At 40.5% G+C, this 17,743-nt stretch overlaps 1 protein-coding gene across 3 annotated transcripts in view; it reads right to left on the bottom strand.

The window, feature by feature from the left end:
- The window catches only part of MED4 (mediator complex subunit 4), a 46,827-nt gene that overhangs the window by 9,134 nt on the left and 19,950 nt on the right, over positions 1–17,743 (bottom strand). For 2 of the 3 annotated variants that reach the window (XM_047723428.1, XM_047723427.1), the window contains 3 exons: positions 8,674–8,779; positions 7,258–7,424; positions 2,712–2,778 (listed from right to left, as the gene is read on the bottom strand). In XM_047723428.1, the coding sequence (XP_047579384.1) occupies positions 2,712–2,778; positions 7,258–7,382 (192 nt within the window). In that variant the 5' untranslated portion in view covers positions 7,383–7,424; positions 8,674–8,779. Of the gene's footprint in view, positions 1–2,711; positions 2,779–7,257; positions 7,865–8,673; positions 8,780–17,743 lie in introns of those variants that run through there. The other variant, XM_047723429.1, reaches the window with a different exon arrangement.

Here is a 17,743-nt window from a genome sequence, read left to right as displayed (position 1 = left end):
TTATCCTTAAAAATATAACATAATGGAGGTTCCCCCAAAATCTGGTACTTGAGATAATTTTAATTGACACGAAGAACTTTAAAAAAATTTCTACAAACTAAACAGTCTGATTAAAAATGGGCAAAGAAACTGAATCAACATTTTTCCAAAGACATACAAATGACCAAAAGTACATGATAAAGTGCTCAACATCACTAATCATCAGGGAAATGCAAATCAAAACCACAACTGGTATCACCTCACACCAGTTACAAAGGCTGTAATCAAAAAACAAGAGAGAAGAGTTGGTGTTGTGAAAGATATGGAGAAAAGAGAACCCCTGTGCACTGATGGTGGGGATGTTAACTGGTGCAACCACTATGGCAAACAGTATGGAAATTACTTAAAAAGTTAAAAATAGAACTACCATATGATCTGGCAATTCCACTTCTGGGCACTTATCTGAAGAAAATGAAATTATTATCTCAAAAAGTTATGGGCACCTTCATGTTCATTGCAGCATTATTTACAATAGCCAGAACATGAAAGCAAACTAACCATCTATCAATATATGAATGGAGGGGCGCCTGGGTGGCTCAGTGGGTTAAGAGCATTTCCAAAAATAGTAAATAAATTTTCAAATGGGCACATCCCATTAATATTTAATAGTTTCAATGAAAACTAAACAGGAATTTACGGTACTAAATATGAGGTTTAATTTTGTCCTGGGGTGGTGATAATAATAACCATTCATTAATAAGCTCTTCCTATCTGTACTTAACATGCAGTATCATAAATCCTCATAACAACATTATATGACAAGGTACTGTTGTTTTTTAAGAACAGAACTGCTAGTTCTTACAAAGTATAAGAAAGGTTAGTGCTGATTGGGCAGGTCTTAGTTATGAACTACTGAATAATCAGTATGCCTACAAAGCATATAATAAATGCCTAGGAAATAAAGTCAAAACTTGTATTCATTTTACTCATTTTGTAACAAATTCTTTTTTGTTTTTTAAGATTTTATTTATTTATCTGACAGACAGAGATCACAAGTAGGCAGAGAGGCAAGCAGAGAGAGGAGGAAGCAGGCTCCCTGCTGAGCAGAAAGCCAGCCCAATGTGGGGCTCGATCCCAGGACCCTGGGATCATGATCTGAGCCAAAGGCAGAGGCTTTAACCCACTGAACCACCCAGGTGTCCCTCATTTTGTAATAAATTCTTATTTAATTTCACAGGTATTTATCAATAAACTATCTGAGACTAGCATTCCCCTATTAACATATTTCTCTATAAGCTTCTTCTAAAAACAAAATAAACAACATACATAAAACAACTTTTATATCCCTAAAATTACCAACTTTTACTACTTATAGCCTTATCTAATTCCCTCTCTCCACCTGAGGGGATTAATCTTTGAAGAAAACAAGTTTTGAAGATTATTTATTTGTCAGAGAGAGAGAGCACAAGCAGGAGGAAGCAGACAAAGAGGGAGAAGGCGGCTCCCTGGTGAGCAAGGAGCCCGACGTGGGACTTAATCCTAGGACTGAGGGATCATAACCTGAGCTGAAGGCAGATGCTCAACTGACTGAGACACCCAGGTGTCCCTGAAGAAAACAAGTTTTATGATACTTCTCTATTGACAGTCAATCAAATTCCTCTGCCCTCAAAACATATCGTAAGATAAAACTAAGATAATGATGGGGCACAGAGCTCTCTTGTATCATTAAAAAGGTTAATTCTTCCCAGATGTTTTCTTTTTAAGTTTTTCAAAATTATGGTAAAAAACACATGAAATGACATTTACTCTCTTTAATAAGTTTTTGGATCAGAAAAAAAAATCTGCTCACTGCAGAAAATTACAAAACACAGAAAGGAATAAAGAAAATAAAAACTTGTATGGGCGCCTGGGTGGCTCAGTGGGTTAAGCCGCTGCCTTCGGCTCAGGTCATGATCTCAGGGTCTTGGGATCGAGTCCCGCATCGGGCTCTCTGCTCAGCAGGGAGCCTGCTTCCCTCTCTCTCTCTCTCTCTCTCTCTCTGCCTGCATCTCCGTCTACTTGTGATCTCTCTCTTTCAAATAAATAAATAAAAATCTTTAAAAAAAAAGAAAAAAAAAGAAAATAAAAACTTGTAAACTTAACATCCACAAAATAATTTCTATTAACAACTGCATGCTCTTTTATTTCCATTAATTTTCAAGTTGCATTAGGGGAACCAAGCCTATAATTAAAGATTAGCTTATGAAAGCATTAACTTTTTTTCTTTCAAATATTGTTTTAATCTCTATTTAATAGGCTTTGTTGGTTAATTCAAAGGACAAAAATGAGTAAATGTGTAACTAGACCTATAAGAGAAAATAATACTGCTAAACCCTTAGACAACTATTTTCTTTCTTTTTAAGTTATCCTAAATTGTTTTTTTATTACTTATTTTTATTAACATATAATGTATTATTTGCCCCAGGGGTACAGGTCTATGAATTGTCAGGCTTACACATTTCACAGCACTCACCATCTCACATACCCTCCCCAATGTCCATAATCCAACCAACTATTTTCTTTTTAAGCAGTGTTACCTAATATAAGTGATTCAAAGAAAATATCAATTTAAAAGTTGTAATTAATAATTTAACATATTCCAATCTTCCTGTCTCACACAAAGTAAATGTAAATAGGGAAACTGCAGAAATTATGCGGATTTCTTGTTTGTAATTTAAAAAGAAGCCACTTACCTGGTTTTCCTCATCAGGTGGCAACAACTTTTGGTTTCTTGAAATTGCTAACATTTCTATAAGTTCTCTAAAAAAGAAAAACAAAAAACTGAAACAACTTTGCAAAATAAATACAATAGAAGCTTTATCAACTGATCTCTACCTAACTGACTTGCTGGATTCATGGTACCCACAGCATGCGGAGTATTCACAGCCCCTGCCCCACTGTGACTTGGGCTCTCACCAGCAAGACTCAGTTGTGTTTGTTACCAGATCCATTTATGCAAGTTTAACCTATTACTATAATTACATAAATTAATATCCAGTATATAAATACCAATGAAATATGACTGTCAACAGAAAAGAGTTGTTTAAATAAAACACCCACTTACACTGGGTGGAGTTAGGGAAGGCTTCTCTGAGTGAGAAAAGTCAGCCACAAAGAAGAATGCTTGTAAAAGACATAGTTCAGGGGTCCAAAGATGGGTCTAAGAAGTGTGGTCAGAATACAGTAGGTACTGGGAATCAGGATACAAAAATGAGGACATGGTTAGGGAGGGAGGGGCCAGATCATGTTAGGGCTTTTTAGGTCACAGCAAAGGACCAGTATTTCGTTCCAGGTACAGTGAGAAATGACCAAATATTTTAAACAGGGAAATGACATGAACTGATTTTTGTTTTTAAGCAACCTGCTAAGCTATCTGGAGAATGGATTTTAAGAGGGCTAGAATGGAAATCAAGTTAAGCAGCTTCTGTAGTATGCCAGGCAAAAAATGACATTGGCTTTGATGAAGTCCTAGCCACTAAGATGTAGCAATAGTAATGCAAACAGGTAAAACGTGTACAGACTCAGAATATACCCTGGGGGGCGCCTGGGCAGCTTAGTAGTTGGGCATCTGCCATAGGCTTGGTCCTGATCCCTGGGATAGAGCCCCAAGTAGGGCTCCCTCTCAGCGGGAAGCCTGCTTCTCCCTCTCTCACTCTCCTTGCTAGTATTCCCTCTCTCACTCTTTCTCTGTCAAATAAAGAAATCAAATCTTAAAAATACACACACACACACACACACACACACACGTATGTATGTGTATGTGTATATATATTGGAGGTAGAGCTGATAGGACTTGCTGATGGATTAACAGACATTTTATGAAGACAGCATGTTGTATTAACCTTTTTCTTTACCCCATAGATGAGATATAAACAGCTGAGAACCTCAAGTCTACACAAAGGCTGATTTCAGTGGTGGGAGCGGTGGGGATGGGGAAGTATGGTGGGAGATGTGGAATGAGCCTTTTTCTGCTTTTCTTGCAAATCTGGGAGTATATATCCACAGAAAACCTTAAAAGAGCTTGCCTTAGGTACAGGAGTACAGTGGGAAGGAAAAAGCTGTAAGACTTAGTGCTGTTCAGTAGCAGTCTAGAATAAAGTGGAAACCTCTGTCCTCCCCAATGGTAAAAAGAGGCTGAAGGAACCCCTGAGCCCACTCTCTGGTTACAGGTGTGGGAGATAGAGCCCTGTCTTGCTACAGAAGAAGCTGTACTCCTGGCATATCAAATTAGGATCCACCCACAAGTCCCCATAGAAATATAATTTACTTGGAGGTTAGATCCCATATTATTAGTGGTATACTACACTTCAGGTATTATAGATAAACAGATTAATAGGCTGGTGTGGAAACCTCAAGACTGCTATCAACATGGTTTCTGAAGGAAAACTGAGTTCTGAGTCACAAACATGTTAACAAAAACTTGTAGTGGGGTGCCTGGGTGGCTCAGTCGTTAAGCATCTGCCTTTGGCTCAGGTCATGATCCCAGGGTCCTGGGATCGAGCCCCTGGGCTCTCTGCTCAGCTGGTAACCTGCTTCTCCCTCTCCCTCTGCTGTTCCCTCTCTCGCTGTGTCTCTGTCAAATAAATAAAATAAAATCTTTAAAAAAAGAAAAGAAAAACTTGTAGACTATAATTTGTGTTTCTATTTTTAAAAATTCCTCCAAAGATTACCTCATTCTACCATATTTTACAAAGTAATAAATATACTGAAAAGCTATATAATCAAGTAACAGCAAAAAATATATCCTAAATTTCAAACGCACTATTTTTAAAAAGTTAACAGGTTACATTAGTTTTTCTTTCTAATTTTTCATAAAAAAAAATGGAAACAAGAGAAAAATTTCATTAAGAGGATAATTTCATTAAGAGGACACATTTCACAGATCACAGAAGAAGTATATGTAGCTATATCTGATTGCTAATATAATGGGATTTTTTTGAAAGCCAATCACACTGGAATAGCCTCATTCTGTGAAGTCTCAATGAGTCTCGGGGCAAACCACAAAGTGACATCTCTCCCACTACCACCAACAACCATCTCCAGGGTCACAAAAGAGAGAAATTTTCACTCACTTCTGTCACCCAGTCTTTCTTTAGAGATGAACAAGTAAAATATTATGTCAGATTAAGTCATGAGAAAATCAGAGGAAAAGAAAAACAAACTTTTATTTTTTTATTTTTTTTTTTTTAAAGATTTCATTTATTTATTTGACAGACAGAGATCACAAGTAGGCAGAAAGGCAGGCAGAGAGAGGAGGAAAGCAGGCTCCCCACTGAGCAGAGAGCCCGATGCGGGGCTCTATCCCAGGACCCTGGGATTATGACCTGAGCCGAAGGCAGAGGCTTTAACCCACTGAGCCACCCAGGTGCCCTGAAAAACAAACTTTTAAAGTATCGGTTATTACCAAGCTGCAAGGACCCCAAGAAAGAAGAAGCTTATCTCTAGTTTGTCAACAGATTCAGTGAGGACTGCAAATCAATGACAAATCAAAGTGTTTTTAGCATTCCTGGGAAAAGGGCAATGGAACTACAGCTACGTTTAGAGAAAGCAAAAGAGAACTCAGCACCTCAACTAATCATGCACAGCTAGAAAGCTGAGGTGGGAAAGTTTCAGAAACAGATTCTTGATACATTTCATTAAACAGAAAACCCTATACTCGGGAATTAAGGAAACAATCCAAAGAGGGGGAGAGATAAACCGACCAATTTACAAGACAATTTCAATTTGGTCTCAAATTTTACACAATTGATAAATTACTTATTTATGTTATCTCAAGTGGAAGAGTGCATGACGATCATGCATATGTACTCCTGTTGGTACCAAGAGCGTCAAGAAAACACTTCAGGTATACAGAGCTATAGCCAGATAATCCAGAGGCAAGATCTTAAGACTGACTACCAAGCTGTCCAATGTCAGAAGAAATTTTCAAAGACCTTTACCCTGTATGCCTAGGTTCAAAAAAAGTTTCCGAACTTGAGGAATATGAAATATATACCAGGTCGCAAAACAGACAAATTATGTTACTGCACGTAAACTCAGAAAAGAAATGAATTTACTGGGCTCCAGAGTAGAAGGGTGAGAAGTAATAGTTCATTGAATATACGAAGACAAAGATTTGAAATTCAAAGACCAAGATTCACTCAGAAAAAAAGGCAGCAGCCACTACTTCCCAAAGGGGGTGTCACTTCTTCAGAAGTAAACATTATTTACGGAAAAGTGACACACTAGACTAGACATTCGGACTGTATCTCACTGAGCATCAGGAACCTACCAAATCTTTTAAAGCAGAAAAAAGTGACATGAGGTGGTTTTAAAAAAGATAGCTCTGCTGTGGCAATATAGAAAGCACAGAAGCATAAAGCCAAGTGAAACTGTAGGGAGGCTGCATCAAAAGATAGGACGGTGGGGATGGGAACAATAGGTCAAATCTGAGCAACCTTTTAGGAGGAAGAATCAAAACCATTTCAGCATCGAAGTGAATGTGACAGAGTTAAAGAAGGCTTCAACTTGACAAACTACCACGAACGATGGCAGAATAAGGGGAGTGACATCCAACTTCTATCTCTTCCATACTCGCTGAACTCCAGCCACCCCAAACTTGCAACTGCACCAAGTCGCGAGTGCTCGTGCCTCCAGGCGTTTGCACCTGCTATTCCAACTACCTGCCACCTACAGAATGCGGTGAACTCCTTCTTCCCATGCAGTCCTTTTTCCGGGAAGCCTGCCCTGACTACAACTGAGACGCGAACCTATAGTCCTCGAGTTTCAGTAACCCGGAGCGCACACCTCTGTTAAGAACAGGCTCCGCACCATGGTGTCTGTTTACGGCTGTCACTTCCCCTTGACAATGGGCTGCTCTGTGTCCGCAACTAGTCTCCCCCTCACTACCGTCTCCCAGCGTTTGGGACCCCGGAGGTGGGGGGGTTCCTTAAACGTCTTTCAAGAGTCCGTGGACGAAGGTACTCACACCTGGCGACCTCTAAGGTCCGTTACGGTTCTGACGACGTCGGGGTTCCAGCGTCACTCATTTCTAAAATGTCCCTAAGGAAGGGAGGGGGGTGCCGTCTCGGAGTGCCGGAGGGCTGCGGACACCAAGTCCACGATACTCGCTCACCGTCTTTGGGAGCGCGGCCTCCCCGCGGAGCCCCAGAAACGAACCCACCCTGCCACCCAGGGCGGCAGATCCACAGTCAGTCCTCCCGGCCCAGCCCAGTCAGGCCCTCAGACCGATGGCATTACCTCGACAAGACCTCCAGATCTTCCAGCGCAGACAGCAGTCGCTCTCGCGTGCTGTTACCGCCGGCCGCTCCAGAACCGCCTCCCGGCCGCTCTTTCTCCTTCTCTCCACTTGAAGACGCCGCCATGCTCTCCACAGGCCCGCGGCCGGAGACTGCGCAGCTGAGTCCCTACGAAGAGAGGCGGGCTCCGGAGGCGGAAGTAAGGGTCACCGAGGCGGGGCGGGGTAAGGTGGGGTGGTGGTGGTGGTAAAGAGGCCAGGGCTACAGCGCCACCTATGCACCTGGAGATGCACTGCAGGCGGCGGCGCCATCTGATGGGCCACAGAGGAGAAGTTCTCAGGTCCAACCCAGGCAGGAGAGCCAGAAAACAAAGGCACAAGGCGGTCAGGTTGCCCTGTGCCTTATGGTTTTCAAGTAGGAATGGGAGATTCAACGGATCATAAGCATTTGAGGAAATTGCATAATGACCTACGTCTCCTATTAGTTTCTTTGTGAAATGAGCTGGCCTCAGCATTAACCTACATCTTTAGTCTGCATCTCTATAATGCTAACCCCACCTTCCTGTTAGGCCTCTCCTAGAGGTTGTAAGCACCCTATGACAGGAGCCATAATTTGTCTTTTTTTTTTTCTTTATTGTAGTAAAATATACATAACATAAAATTGACCATGTTAATCATATTTAAGTGTACAGTTCAGTGATATTAAGCTCATTCATGTGGTTATGCTACTATGACCACCACCTATAACCTTACCATCCATAACCTCTTTCCATCTTGCAAAACTGTAACTCTGTGCCATAACAACTCCCCATTCCTTCCTACCCCAGCCTCTAACAGCCACCATTCTACTTTCTCTCTCTCTCTGAATTTGACTACTCTAGGGACCTCAAATAAATGAAATGATACAGCATTTGTCTTTTGGGGATGGCCTTATTTCACTTAGTGAATGTCTTCCACTTTCATCCCTGTTTTAGCATGTGTCAGTATTTCCTTCTTTTTCAAGGCTGAATAATATTCCCTTATATGTAGATACCACATTTTGCTTATCCTTTCAGACACTTGGGTTACTTCTACATTCTCATAATCCATCTTTATAATTGTATCTCTCCCAACAAAGTGTTTTGTTCATTGATTGAGTTCAACTCACTGTTGAATGAGTCAAGATAACATGTAAGTGGTAGTTTATGAAAATGGTTTAAATAATCAGTATAACATAGATTCCAAATTAAAGCCAAAACTCTACCTTAGTCCACTTTTCCTGGAGAGAACACTATAGTTGGGGACTTTCCCTACCAGGAAAACTCAAAGTTGCAACAGTATGGGGAATGCAGGTTCTGTATCAGGTTAGGGTGTGAGATTTTAAAAGACAAGATGGAGAGATGTCACCTACAGAACAGCTGGGATTAAGGCAGGAATACCTGTAACTATCATTCCATCATCCTGTCCTCAGGCCTGTTCTTTTGGAAATGCTGAGCCTTCTTCCTGCTGGGCACCCAGACTTGAGGATTTTCTTGGGGACTCATGCTAAAAAAAAAAAGCCATTCATAGCAACTGCTGTATAATACAGAATGCTGATTTATTCACTTACAAGGAAAAGTAATAATGCCAAACACAATTTTACTTACAAATTATACAGGAAGAAAAATATCACCAGAATGTTGCTTGGTAAATTTGGATTTGAAAAAATGAAGATAGATTAAAAAATTAACCAATGCAACCATCATCAGTATTTGTATCTCCATAGCGTAGCGGTGTTTGTATCAAAGAAATTGGAATATTTGTGCTCATAGGTCAGTGTTCTTCTTCCCCAGACAGTGCAAGAGACCTAAGGACACCCTACTTCTGCTCTTGGCTAACCCCTTCTCTGAATATAGTCAACTGTTAGACAATGGAATATGTTAGATTTAAGCTTCCTAATGACATTTGTATTCTAAACATGCCTCTCAGTAGCTCTGGTCAATAATTTCTCATGTTAAGTTTCAGAGGGGCTTAACTCTTGAAGTCTGTGTTGGTTTTGTTTACTCAGTTCTCACAGGTTCATCTTGGGTCATGATTCTGGTGGGAGGAGGGGAGATATCCTATTAGTGTAGCTTCCACATAAAAATTCTGGGAGGACTCTCATCAGTTAAAAATGACCAATTATAGGTCCTACTTTACAGGCATGGATGGTAAGTAGGTGGACAGTATATGTGTGTTGTGAACTGCAGTCCTCCTCAGATTTACTACAAAATCATATGCACATTGAACATTGTTCACAGACTGAAAAGTAACAGCATTTTCTACAAGTATACTCTTTTGCAAACTGCAGATTCTGGTGTGATAAAGAAAATATGAATTATTTTATAGATATTATAATTTATATGAATATTATATGTTTTAATAGTATTTAGATAACTAATTCATAGTAATTCTGAATGTTGTTTCTCAATCTATAGATTCAAAAGGGTAAGTACTACCTTCTTGTGAAATATTATGTATTTAACACACCAAGCCCTGGTTTAAGCATTTTTTAAAAAATGAACTCAATTAATTTTCACAACAGCTTCTGGAGGGAAGTACTGTTACCGTCTTTACATTGCAGATGTTGAAGTTGAGAAAGCAGAGAAATTCAGAGACTTGCCTGAAATCATACAGCTAATAAGTGGCAAAGCTGGGATCTGAACACAGAATCTGGCTCCAGGGTCTATGCTCTCAGCCACTGATTATCCTCTCTTTTAATTATTATTATTTTTTTTACAAACTTTATTTAACACTTCATGAAGTGGACAGTCTTCTTTTGGAGAACTGCCTGTCTTTCTTTTTAAAGAAAGAGGAGTCTTCATACATTGGAAAAGGGTTGGGAACCTCTGGTCTAAAATGCAAGCACTTGCGAATGCACAGTTTGGGATTTTGAGTAAAAAGCATCTATAAACATTTGGTGTGGAGGTTTGAGTATGCAGCAGGAAATTCAACCGGCCTATCCCTAAAAGTCTGCAGAACAGGGTGGCTACATATATTATGTGTATTTTTATACATTATTTTTCATTTTTATCAAGCAATCTATATATAAATTTTAAAAAGTCAAATACCGCTCGGAAGCTACCAAAAAACAAAAAGCTCTCGGTCACACCTCCTCAACCCCTATATCCTGCACTCCCTAGTGGCAGCTTCTCTGCACATTCTTAACTGTTTCTTCTATGCTTTGTTTCCCTATTTTAAAGTAATTGGCATGTTTTCTATATCTCTATTCAACTCTTTGAGAAATTTCTTTCCTGTTGTGTTGAATAAGGAGTTCATCTCTCCTTCATGCCCCATTCCCCTTCTTCTGGCCTCTGGATGGATAGAATCCAATTTTTTGTTAAATCAATAGTCCATTCTTTCCTTGCTGCACTATTATTTATATATAACTATGTAACTATTATTTATTTATTTATCTCAAATAAATTTGAAAAATAAAATGGAGAAGAACAGAAAATGTCTTGGACATCAAAGCACATTGCACTGACATGTGCGAACTTGTCAGTTACATATTTATATGTGTCTGTACTGAGTCAAATATAAAGTATATATTTTTACTGTGGATTGAAAAAGTTTGCAAGCATCAGAGAGTAAGGAGGATACCAACCCTACCTCTTAGAAAAAAGCTCCTTCCACCTAAGGCTCCCAAAGGGAGAATCTGTATAAATTTTGTATTCTGGGGACAGAAAGTTAAAGCAAACATACACAAATAAAGTGTATGTTGAGATGATTCTCTGGGATGCATTGCATAGATGGACAATGTTGTGGTTTAAATTGTGTGCCCTCAAAATTCATGTAATGAAGCCCTCATACCCTAGTACCTCCAAATGTAACTGCATTTGGAGATAGGGCCTTCAAAGTGATTAAGTTAAAATGAGGCTGTTAGGGTCGTCCTGGTCTAATCTGATCGGTGTTTTTACAGAAATATGTGAAGACAGCCAGAAGATGACCTTCTGCAAGCCAATGAGACAAACCTCAGAAGAAACCAAACCGAACCTTGGACTTCCCACCTCCAAACTGTGAGAAAATAAACGTCTGTTGTTTAAGCTAGTCTGGGGTATCTTGTTATAAGAACCTTAACAGACTAACGCAGAGAGGTTGCAAATCAATGGACATCTGAAGATTTCTAAACAATGCCTTGCATATACTGACCTCCCTGCCTTTATTTTTATTTGTCCCTTGGCTAGAGCACACATTGGGCTACACAAGCTGCAGATGGCTGTATGTGAGACTGTGTGTCCTTGTTCAGACCCTCTCCACTGCCCTCGACACGGTTTCTCGCTATTTCCTCTTTCTCCAAACCTTTAACACTTCCTTCCCCTAGATTCCCACTCTCAATTTAGGACCTTGAATTCTAACTCGCTGAGAAAGAGGAGAAACCTGAACACCCACACATTGCAGCCACCACGAGTGCCTGGCCACCAGCATTGTTCCCCTCTGCCCTGCAGCTGGACCAGCTACTCCCCGTGCCCTTACCCTGCTCCAAGTCAGAGAACATTCTCTCCCCGTAGCCCTCTCTCTCTGAAGGCTTTGTGCCAGTGGTCCACCCACCTCCCAACTGTCAATGTTTCATCTTGTACTTATCATTCCCATCATCATATCTGCTGCTATTTTCCTACTTTTAGAACACTCTTACCCCACTTTCCTCACCAGCAACCACTTCACTTCTTTGTTTCCTTCTGCAGCGAAACACCTACAAAGAGTTATCTAAATATTTTGTTTCCAATTCCATTCCTTCCTTATACCCACTGCAGTTAGTTTTCATCCTCACTCAGATTGCAAGGTCATTGAAAACCCCCGTGTCGCTGCAGGTTAATGGCTGGCATGCATTGTGCTCGAGGCTCTGCAGCCCTGCACCTGTCAATCACTCCCTTATCCGGGAGAACACTTTCTCCACTTGGATTTCTAGCATGCCACGCTCTCTTCATTTTTCTCCTTGCTCCCTGGTCTCTCCTCTCAGTCTCTCTGGCTGGTTCCTCCTCTCCACCCTGACTCTACACAGAGGAGCATTTGGGGGACACTTTTTGGTCCTCATTTCCACCAACTCACGTTTGGTCATCTCACCCAGTCCAGGGGCTCTATTTTTAAAAAATTTTAAAAATATTTTACTTATTTATTTGAGAGAAAGAGAGAGAGCATGGACAGGGCTAGGGACAAAAGAAGCAGCAGACTCCCCACGGGGCAGGGGGCCTGATGTGGGGCTCCATCCCAGGACCCTAAGATCATGACTGGAACTGAAGACAGATGCTTAACCGACTGAGTCACTCAGGTGTCTTTTTAAATAATACCTGTAAGCTGACTCCCAAATGTGTCTTTCCCACCTAGATCTGACCTCTGAACTCAGGCTTGTATGTTCAGTTCCTACAAGATACTTCTGTTACTGCACAGAGAAAGGGTTCTGAACTCAGGTAGGGCTACACCCTCCTGGAAAACCAATACTTGAGACGCCAGTGCTTCAGGGAAGGGAAAGGTTGTTCTATTTCAGGAAGCGGGCAACCTGGGAAGACGGTGGACTAATGACCATCCTCCCTGTCCAGGCGAAGCCGCAAGGGCTTAAAAGGGAAGGCAGGGTAGTGGGGGGGGGCACAGGGAAGGGGGCTGCTCTGTGGAGGAGAAGCAGGTGCCTTGGCAGTTAGTCCAAGGTGGACATGACCCTGAACAGACTTGCTGGCATCAGCCGCAGCTGTTTTTCAGTGCGGTCAGGCTTTATCTTCTGGGAAATTCTGGTCCTTCACTCCTCAAGGCCAGTGGTGTGCAAGTCTCAAGGGAAGTAGGTTAGTCCCCTGCACACCAGGGACTTGGGTCAGCAAGCAAAGACGCAGAAGCTTGAGGCAAGTTAGCTCTTAAGACTGGCTGTTACTTTCACTTGGGTAGACAAAACTGAATTCCTGATCTACACCCCTTGCCCCCAACACACACAGCACTACCTGCGGCCCCCCTCAACCCAGTTGATAGCAGCTTCTTCATTTTCCTCATCCAGGCAAAAAAAACATAGGGTTCTTCTTGACTCTTCTCCTTGTTTCTCATGCACCACATTCACCCAGAAATCAAGATAGTTCTACCATCAGCACATGCCCAGAACTGGTCCACATCTCGTTTTTCCACTTCTGATCACAGGTCCACATCTCCGTCATCCCTCAGCTGCATTTACTGAGATTGCCTTCCCACTGTTCTCTCTGCTTCTCCCCTCACATCTGTGGGCTATTTCCAACACAGCAGTCATAGGGATCTCTTTAAAACTCAAATCAGATCAGGTTATTCCTCTGATCAAAGTTCTGCAGCGGCTCCCCTTTCACTCAGAGTAAAAACTATGAGCTAGGCTATGAGGCCTAGCATCATTTGACCTGGCATTGCCCTTCTGACCTTTCCTTCTTCCCTCTTTTCACTCTGCTCCAGCCATTCCAGTCCTAAAGCATACCAGAACCATCCTGCCTGAGGGGCCCCCAACTGGCTAGTCTCCCTGCCTTCATCTGTTGGTCCCTTAATAGTCAAATGGCTAACTTCTCACTTCCCGCAGGAATCTCCTTTTCTCAAGGAGGCCCACCTGGTTGTCATTTTTCCTACTGCATTTTACCCCCACATTCCATTCTCTTTACCCTGCTCTGTTTTTTTCCATAACATTTGTCATCTTCTAACATTCTATTAGTTGATGTGTGTTTTGCTAAATATCGCTTCCCCTGGAATGTAAGCAAGGTGGGGGCACTGATAGGACCCCAGTGCCAAAATGTTGCCTGACACAAAGTGGGCACCAGTGATTGTTGCTGGGTTTGTTGTTGACAGAGGTGCTAAAAATCACCAAACAAACTGTAGATGTCTGTAGTTTTGCCTCTAAATGGTAAAACCTTATTTTCAGTCTTTTCTGTCCATATTCACCTTGGGGATTCTCAAAAGCAACTCCAAATATTTATAAAATCCTCCACCAGAAGTGGAATATTCCATTAACAGTGGTCACGGTTACTCTGCAATCCAACAAACACTAGTCCTGAAGCTTGTCTCCCCAGCCAGTTACCAGAGTAAGTTTGAGGGTTCATGTTCAAGGTCAAACCCATTAAGAGTGGGCTAGAGAGTTAGAGTCTCTCCCAGTAGTCAGGCCATGAGAAAACAAGTCCAATACATTCATTAACTCTCTTCAAGAGGAAAAAACCTTGAAACTCTACTTTAGCGCATGGGCCTCCGAGCCTCTAACCCCAGGTGAAAATAACACTCAATTCAGGATAAAGCTTCTGTCTCAAAAACACCATTTATGGTTTTTGAAACCATGAATTACCTCTCAAAAAGCTACTGGGGGAAGAGGTGGTTTCCCAGCAACTAGCTGGCTTTTAGGACAGCAACTTCAATTTTTAAATCAATTGCAAAGCCTAAAATGTGCCCTTAAATTGCCTTTGGGGGTGGGCAGAGGGAAAGGAAGAGAAAATCTCAAGCAGATTCAGCACTGAGCGTGGAGCCAGATGTGGGGCTCAATCTTACAACCCTGAGATTATGATCTGAATCAAAATCAAGAGTCACCCGCTTAACCGACTAAGCCACCCATGGGACCCTAAACTGCTTTTCATTAAGCCAGTTATCTCTGGTAAATCCAACTGAGGCTGCTCTACAACAACAGAAGTTTCACAGTCTGAATAAAGCCTCTTATCTCCTTCACCCACCGTCCTAGTAAGAACTCAATCCTCCTCATTCCCAAACACCACACAACAAAAAACTTCCATTGTCCAGAATTGGTCAATGTTAATTAAAATCATTGGCTCCATGGAAAGCATGGCATTTATCTTTAATTCCCTACATTCTTGATCCTCGAGAATACAAGAAACAAAACAGTTTAGGTTAAACATTTTATTTTCTTTAAATATTTGTGATGTGGTTTCAATGGAAAGGTTTTCTAGAACGAACAGACCTTCTATGAAGTCTCATCTTCCTGAAATTCCCCAGGCATCATTGAAAACTAACCACTTCTCCATAACTCAAAAGAAAGGTGGGTGACATTATTGTCCTCCTTTCATAGGTTCATTTATTTTTTCAACAAATATTCATTAAACTCTGTTTTCATGCCAGGGACCACACTAGATGCTGGGCCTGTAAGGGTGAGTAAGACAACAGTGGTCAGGGAAGTCTTCCTGGAGGAAGTGAAAGCAGAAATTTCTTAGAAAGCACTTGGGGCAGAAAGACTGGCAGGGCTATAGGAAGGAAGAACTAGACTAAGGAGTTAATGTCAGATAGAGAATGATAAAAATATCTCACCAACTTTTTTTTTTTTGATTTTTTATTTCTTTCTTTATTTGAGAGAATGAGAGAGTGAGCTGGGGGTGGGGCACGTGGCAGGGCAGGGAGAGAAACAGAGGGAGAGGAATAAGCAGATTCTGTGCTGAGTGTAGAGCGTGATGAAGGGCTTGATCTCAAGACCCTGAGATCACAACCTGTGCTGAAACCAAGAGTTGGTTGCTTAATTGACTGTGCCACTCAGGCGCCTCTGGTTCTGCCAATTTATTACAGCATCCCTAGGAAACTAATACTACTGGTTTGAATGAATAGATGTTCTCAATTTGATTCTAAGGAGATAGGGGTTCATTTCTTCTCACACATAAAGCAAATTGCTAAGGGTTTCTTGGGGGCCTGAAAAGTAATAAACTAAATGCATTTATATTAGCAGCATCAATTTGTGCATGATGAGCTAAAGCAATTAAAAACATGTTGTGCTCATTAGTAGAAGCTCAGGTTATGGAATAAAAGCTGAAAGAGAACTCAGAGGTCATCTGCTCTGGTCTGACCCCAGCCCGTGATTAAACGTTTCCTGATAGAAGAAAGCTGTCCTCCTCACCTATCAGCCATTTTCATTCATTTTAAGCCCAAAGGTACATCAAGATAATTATCACACATTGGGTCTAACCTGTCCTCTGAATAATAAGTAATACATAAGTACTACAAATGTATTACACAAGTTATACATTTATTCTATCTTTCACAGAACAGATCATCAAGGTTTTACTTTTTTCATTCTTTTTCTCAATGTGAATTGTAGTTATAGAATTAAAGAAGGTTATGTTTTCAAATATACATTTCAAAAATCTCAGTTTTATATTTCAAAATAAAACCTGAATAATTCATTTTTTAAAAAAGGGCTTAAATATTGTGCTTGATATTTGTATATAACCATTATTTTGTTGTAGTTTTATTGAGATACAAATGAAATATAATATTGTATAACTTAGGGTATACAACATAATGATCTGATATATGTATATATTATGAAATGATTACCAGAATAAGTTTAGTTAACTTCCATCACTCAAGTTTCTTCTTAACTATGATTTGTTAAAGTGTTTTTTCTTCTATTATAAAGTATAAAAAATAAAGGCAAAACAAAAGAAAAACTTGTTCATCTTCAAAAATCTGGAAAACATAAAAAAATTAAAATTATCTGTTAACCTACCATTAAGAGATGCATATTGTTACCATTTTACTATATTTCCTTCCCAACTTTTTGCTTTCCATACCAATCATCCCCAGTTCCTTCAGTAGCGCCTCATTTAAAAGGGTTTCTAGATGTTTCAGCACTTTGCTTACTGTCTCTTTCACACATTCTAGTTGGCCCTTCATAAAATGTACTGACTCAAAGGTCACTTTGAGTCAATTTGAGGTACCGTTTGTCTACAGCTGAATAAAAGGGGACTTCTCTTATGCTCTGGAGAATCACAGTAGGTTAAAAGATCAGAGCCTTTACAGTAGTATAGATCTCAGTTCAAGTTCTGATTCCATTTATTTATGGCCTCTGCATTTCAGGTTCTCCATCTACAAGAGGGGACAATCGTACTCCTTTGAAAGTTTGTTGGAAGGCATAAATAATATATATAAAGTGTTTGTTACATGATATGTGGAAAGATTGTAAGTTATAATAATAGCTAACATTTATCAAGCCAAGTAGTATTTAATGCTCGATAGGTACAATTACTTTCCCTGTTGACAAACAAGGACACCAAGGCCCAGAACATTTAGGTAACCTAGCCCAGCTCACACATCTTAGGAGGTGACAGTCCAAATTCAGAGCCTGTGTTCTTCACCACTATGCCAAGTTATATGGCAACTAATATTATAACTGCCTTACTTCTCTCAATTCATACTAGAGTCACAGTAACTTTTTTTGAAGTCATATAATTTTTTTAAAAGATTTTATTTATTTATTTGACAGTCAGAGATCACAAGTAGGCAAAGAGGCAGGCAAAGAGAGAGGAAGGGAGGCAGGCTCCCTGCTGAGCAGAGAGCCCAATGCGGGGCTCGATCCCAGGACCCTGGGATCATGACCTGAGCCGAAGGCAGAGGCTTTAACCCACTGAGCTTCCCAGGCGCCCCTGAAGTCATATAATTTTTGCTGATTCATTTTAAGTTTGCAATTTATTAAAATAATTTTTAAGTGGAAACAACCAGTATGTCTTTCAATATGTTGGATAATCAATAGAATATATATCCATATAATATATTACTATTTGTCAATAAAAAAGA

Source organism: Lutra lutra, chromosome 3, assembly GCF_902655055.1.
Source record: "Lutra lutra chromosome 3, mLutLut1.2, whole genome shotgun sequence".
Taxonomy (NCBI): Eukaryota; Metazoa; Chordata; class Mammalia; order Carnivora; family Mustelidae; genus Lutra; species Lutra lutra.
The sequence above is the reverse complement of the archived record's forward strand: the minus strand, read 5'-3'. Positions and strand labels throughout refer to the sequence as shown.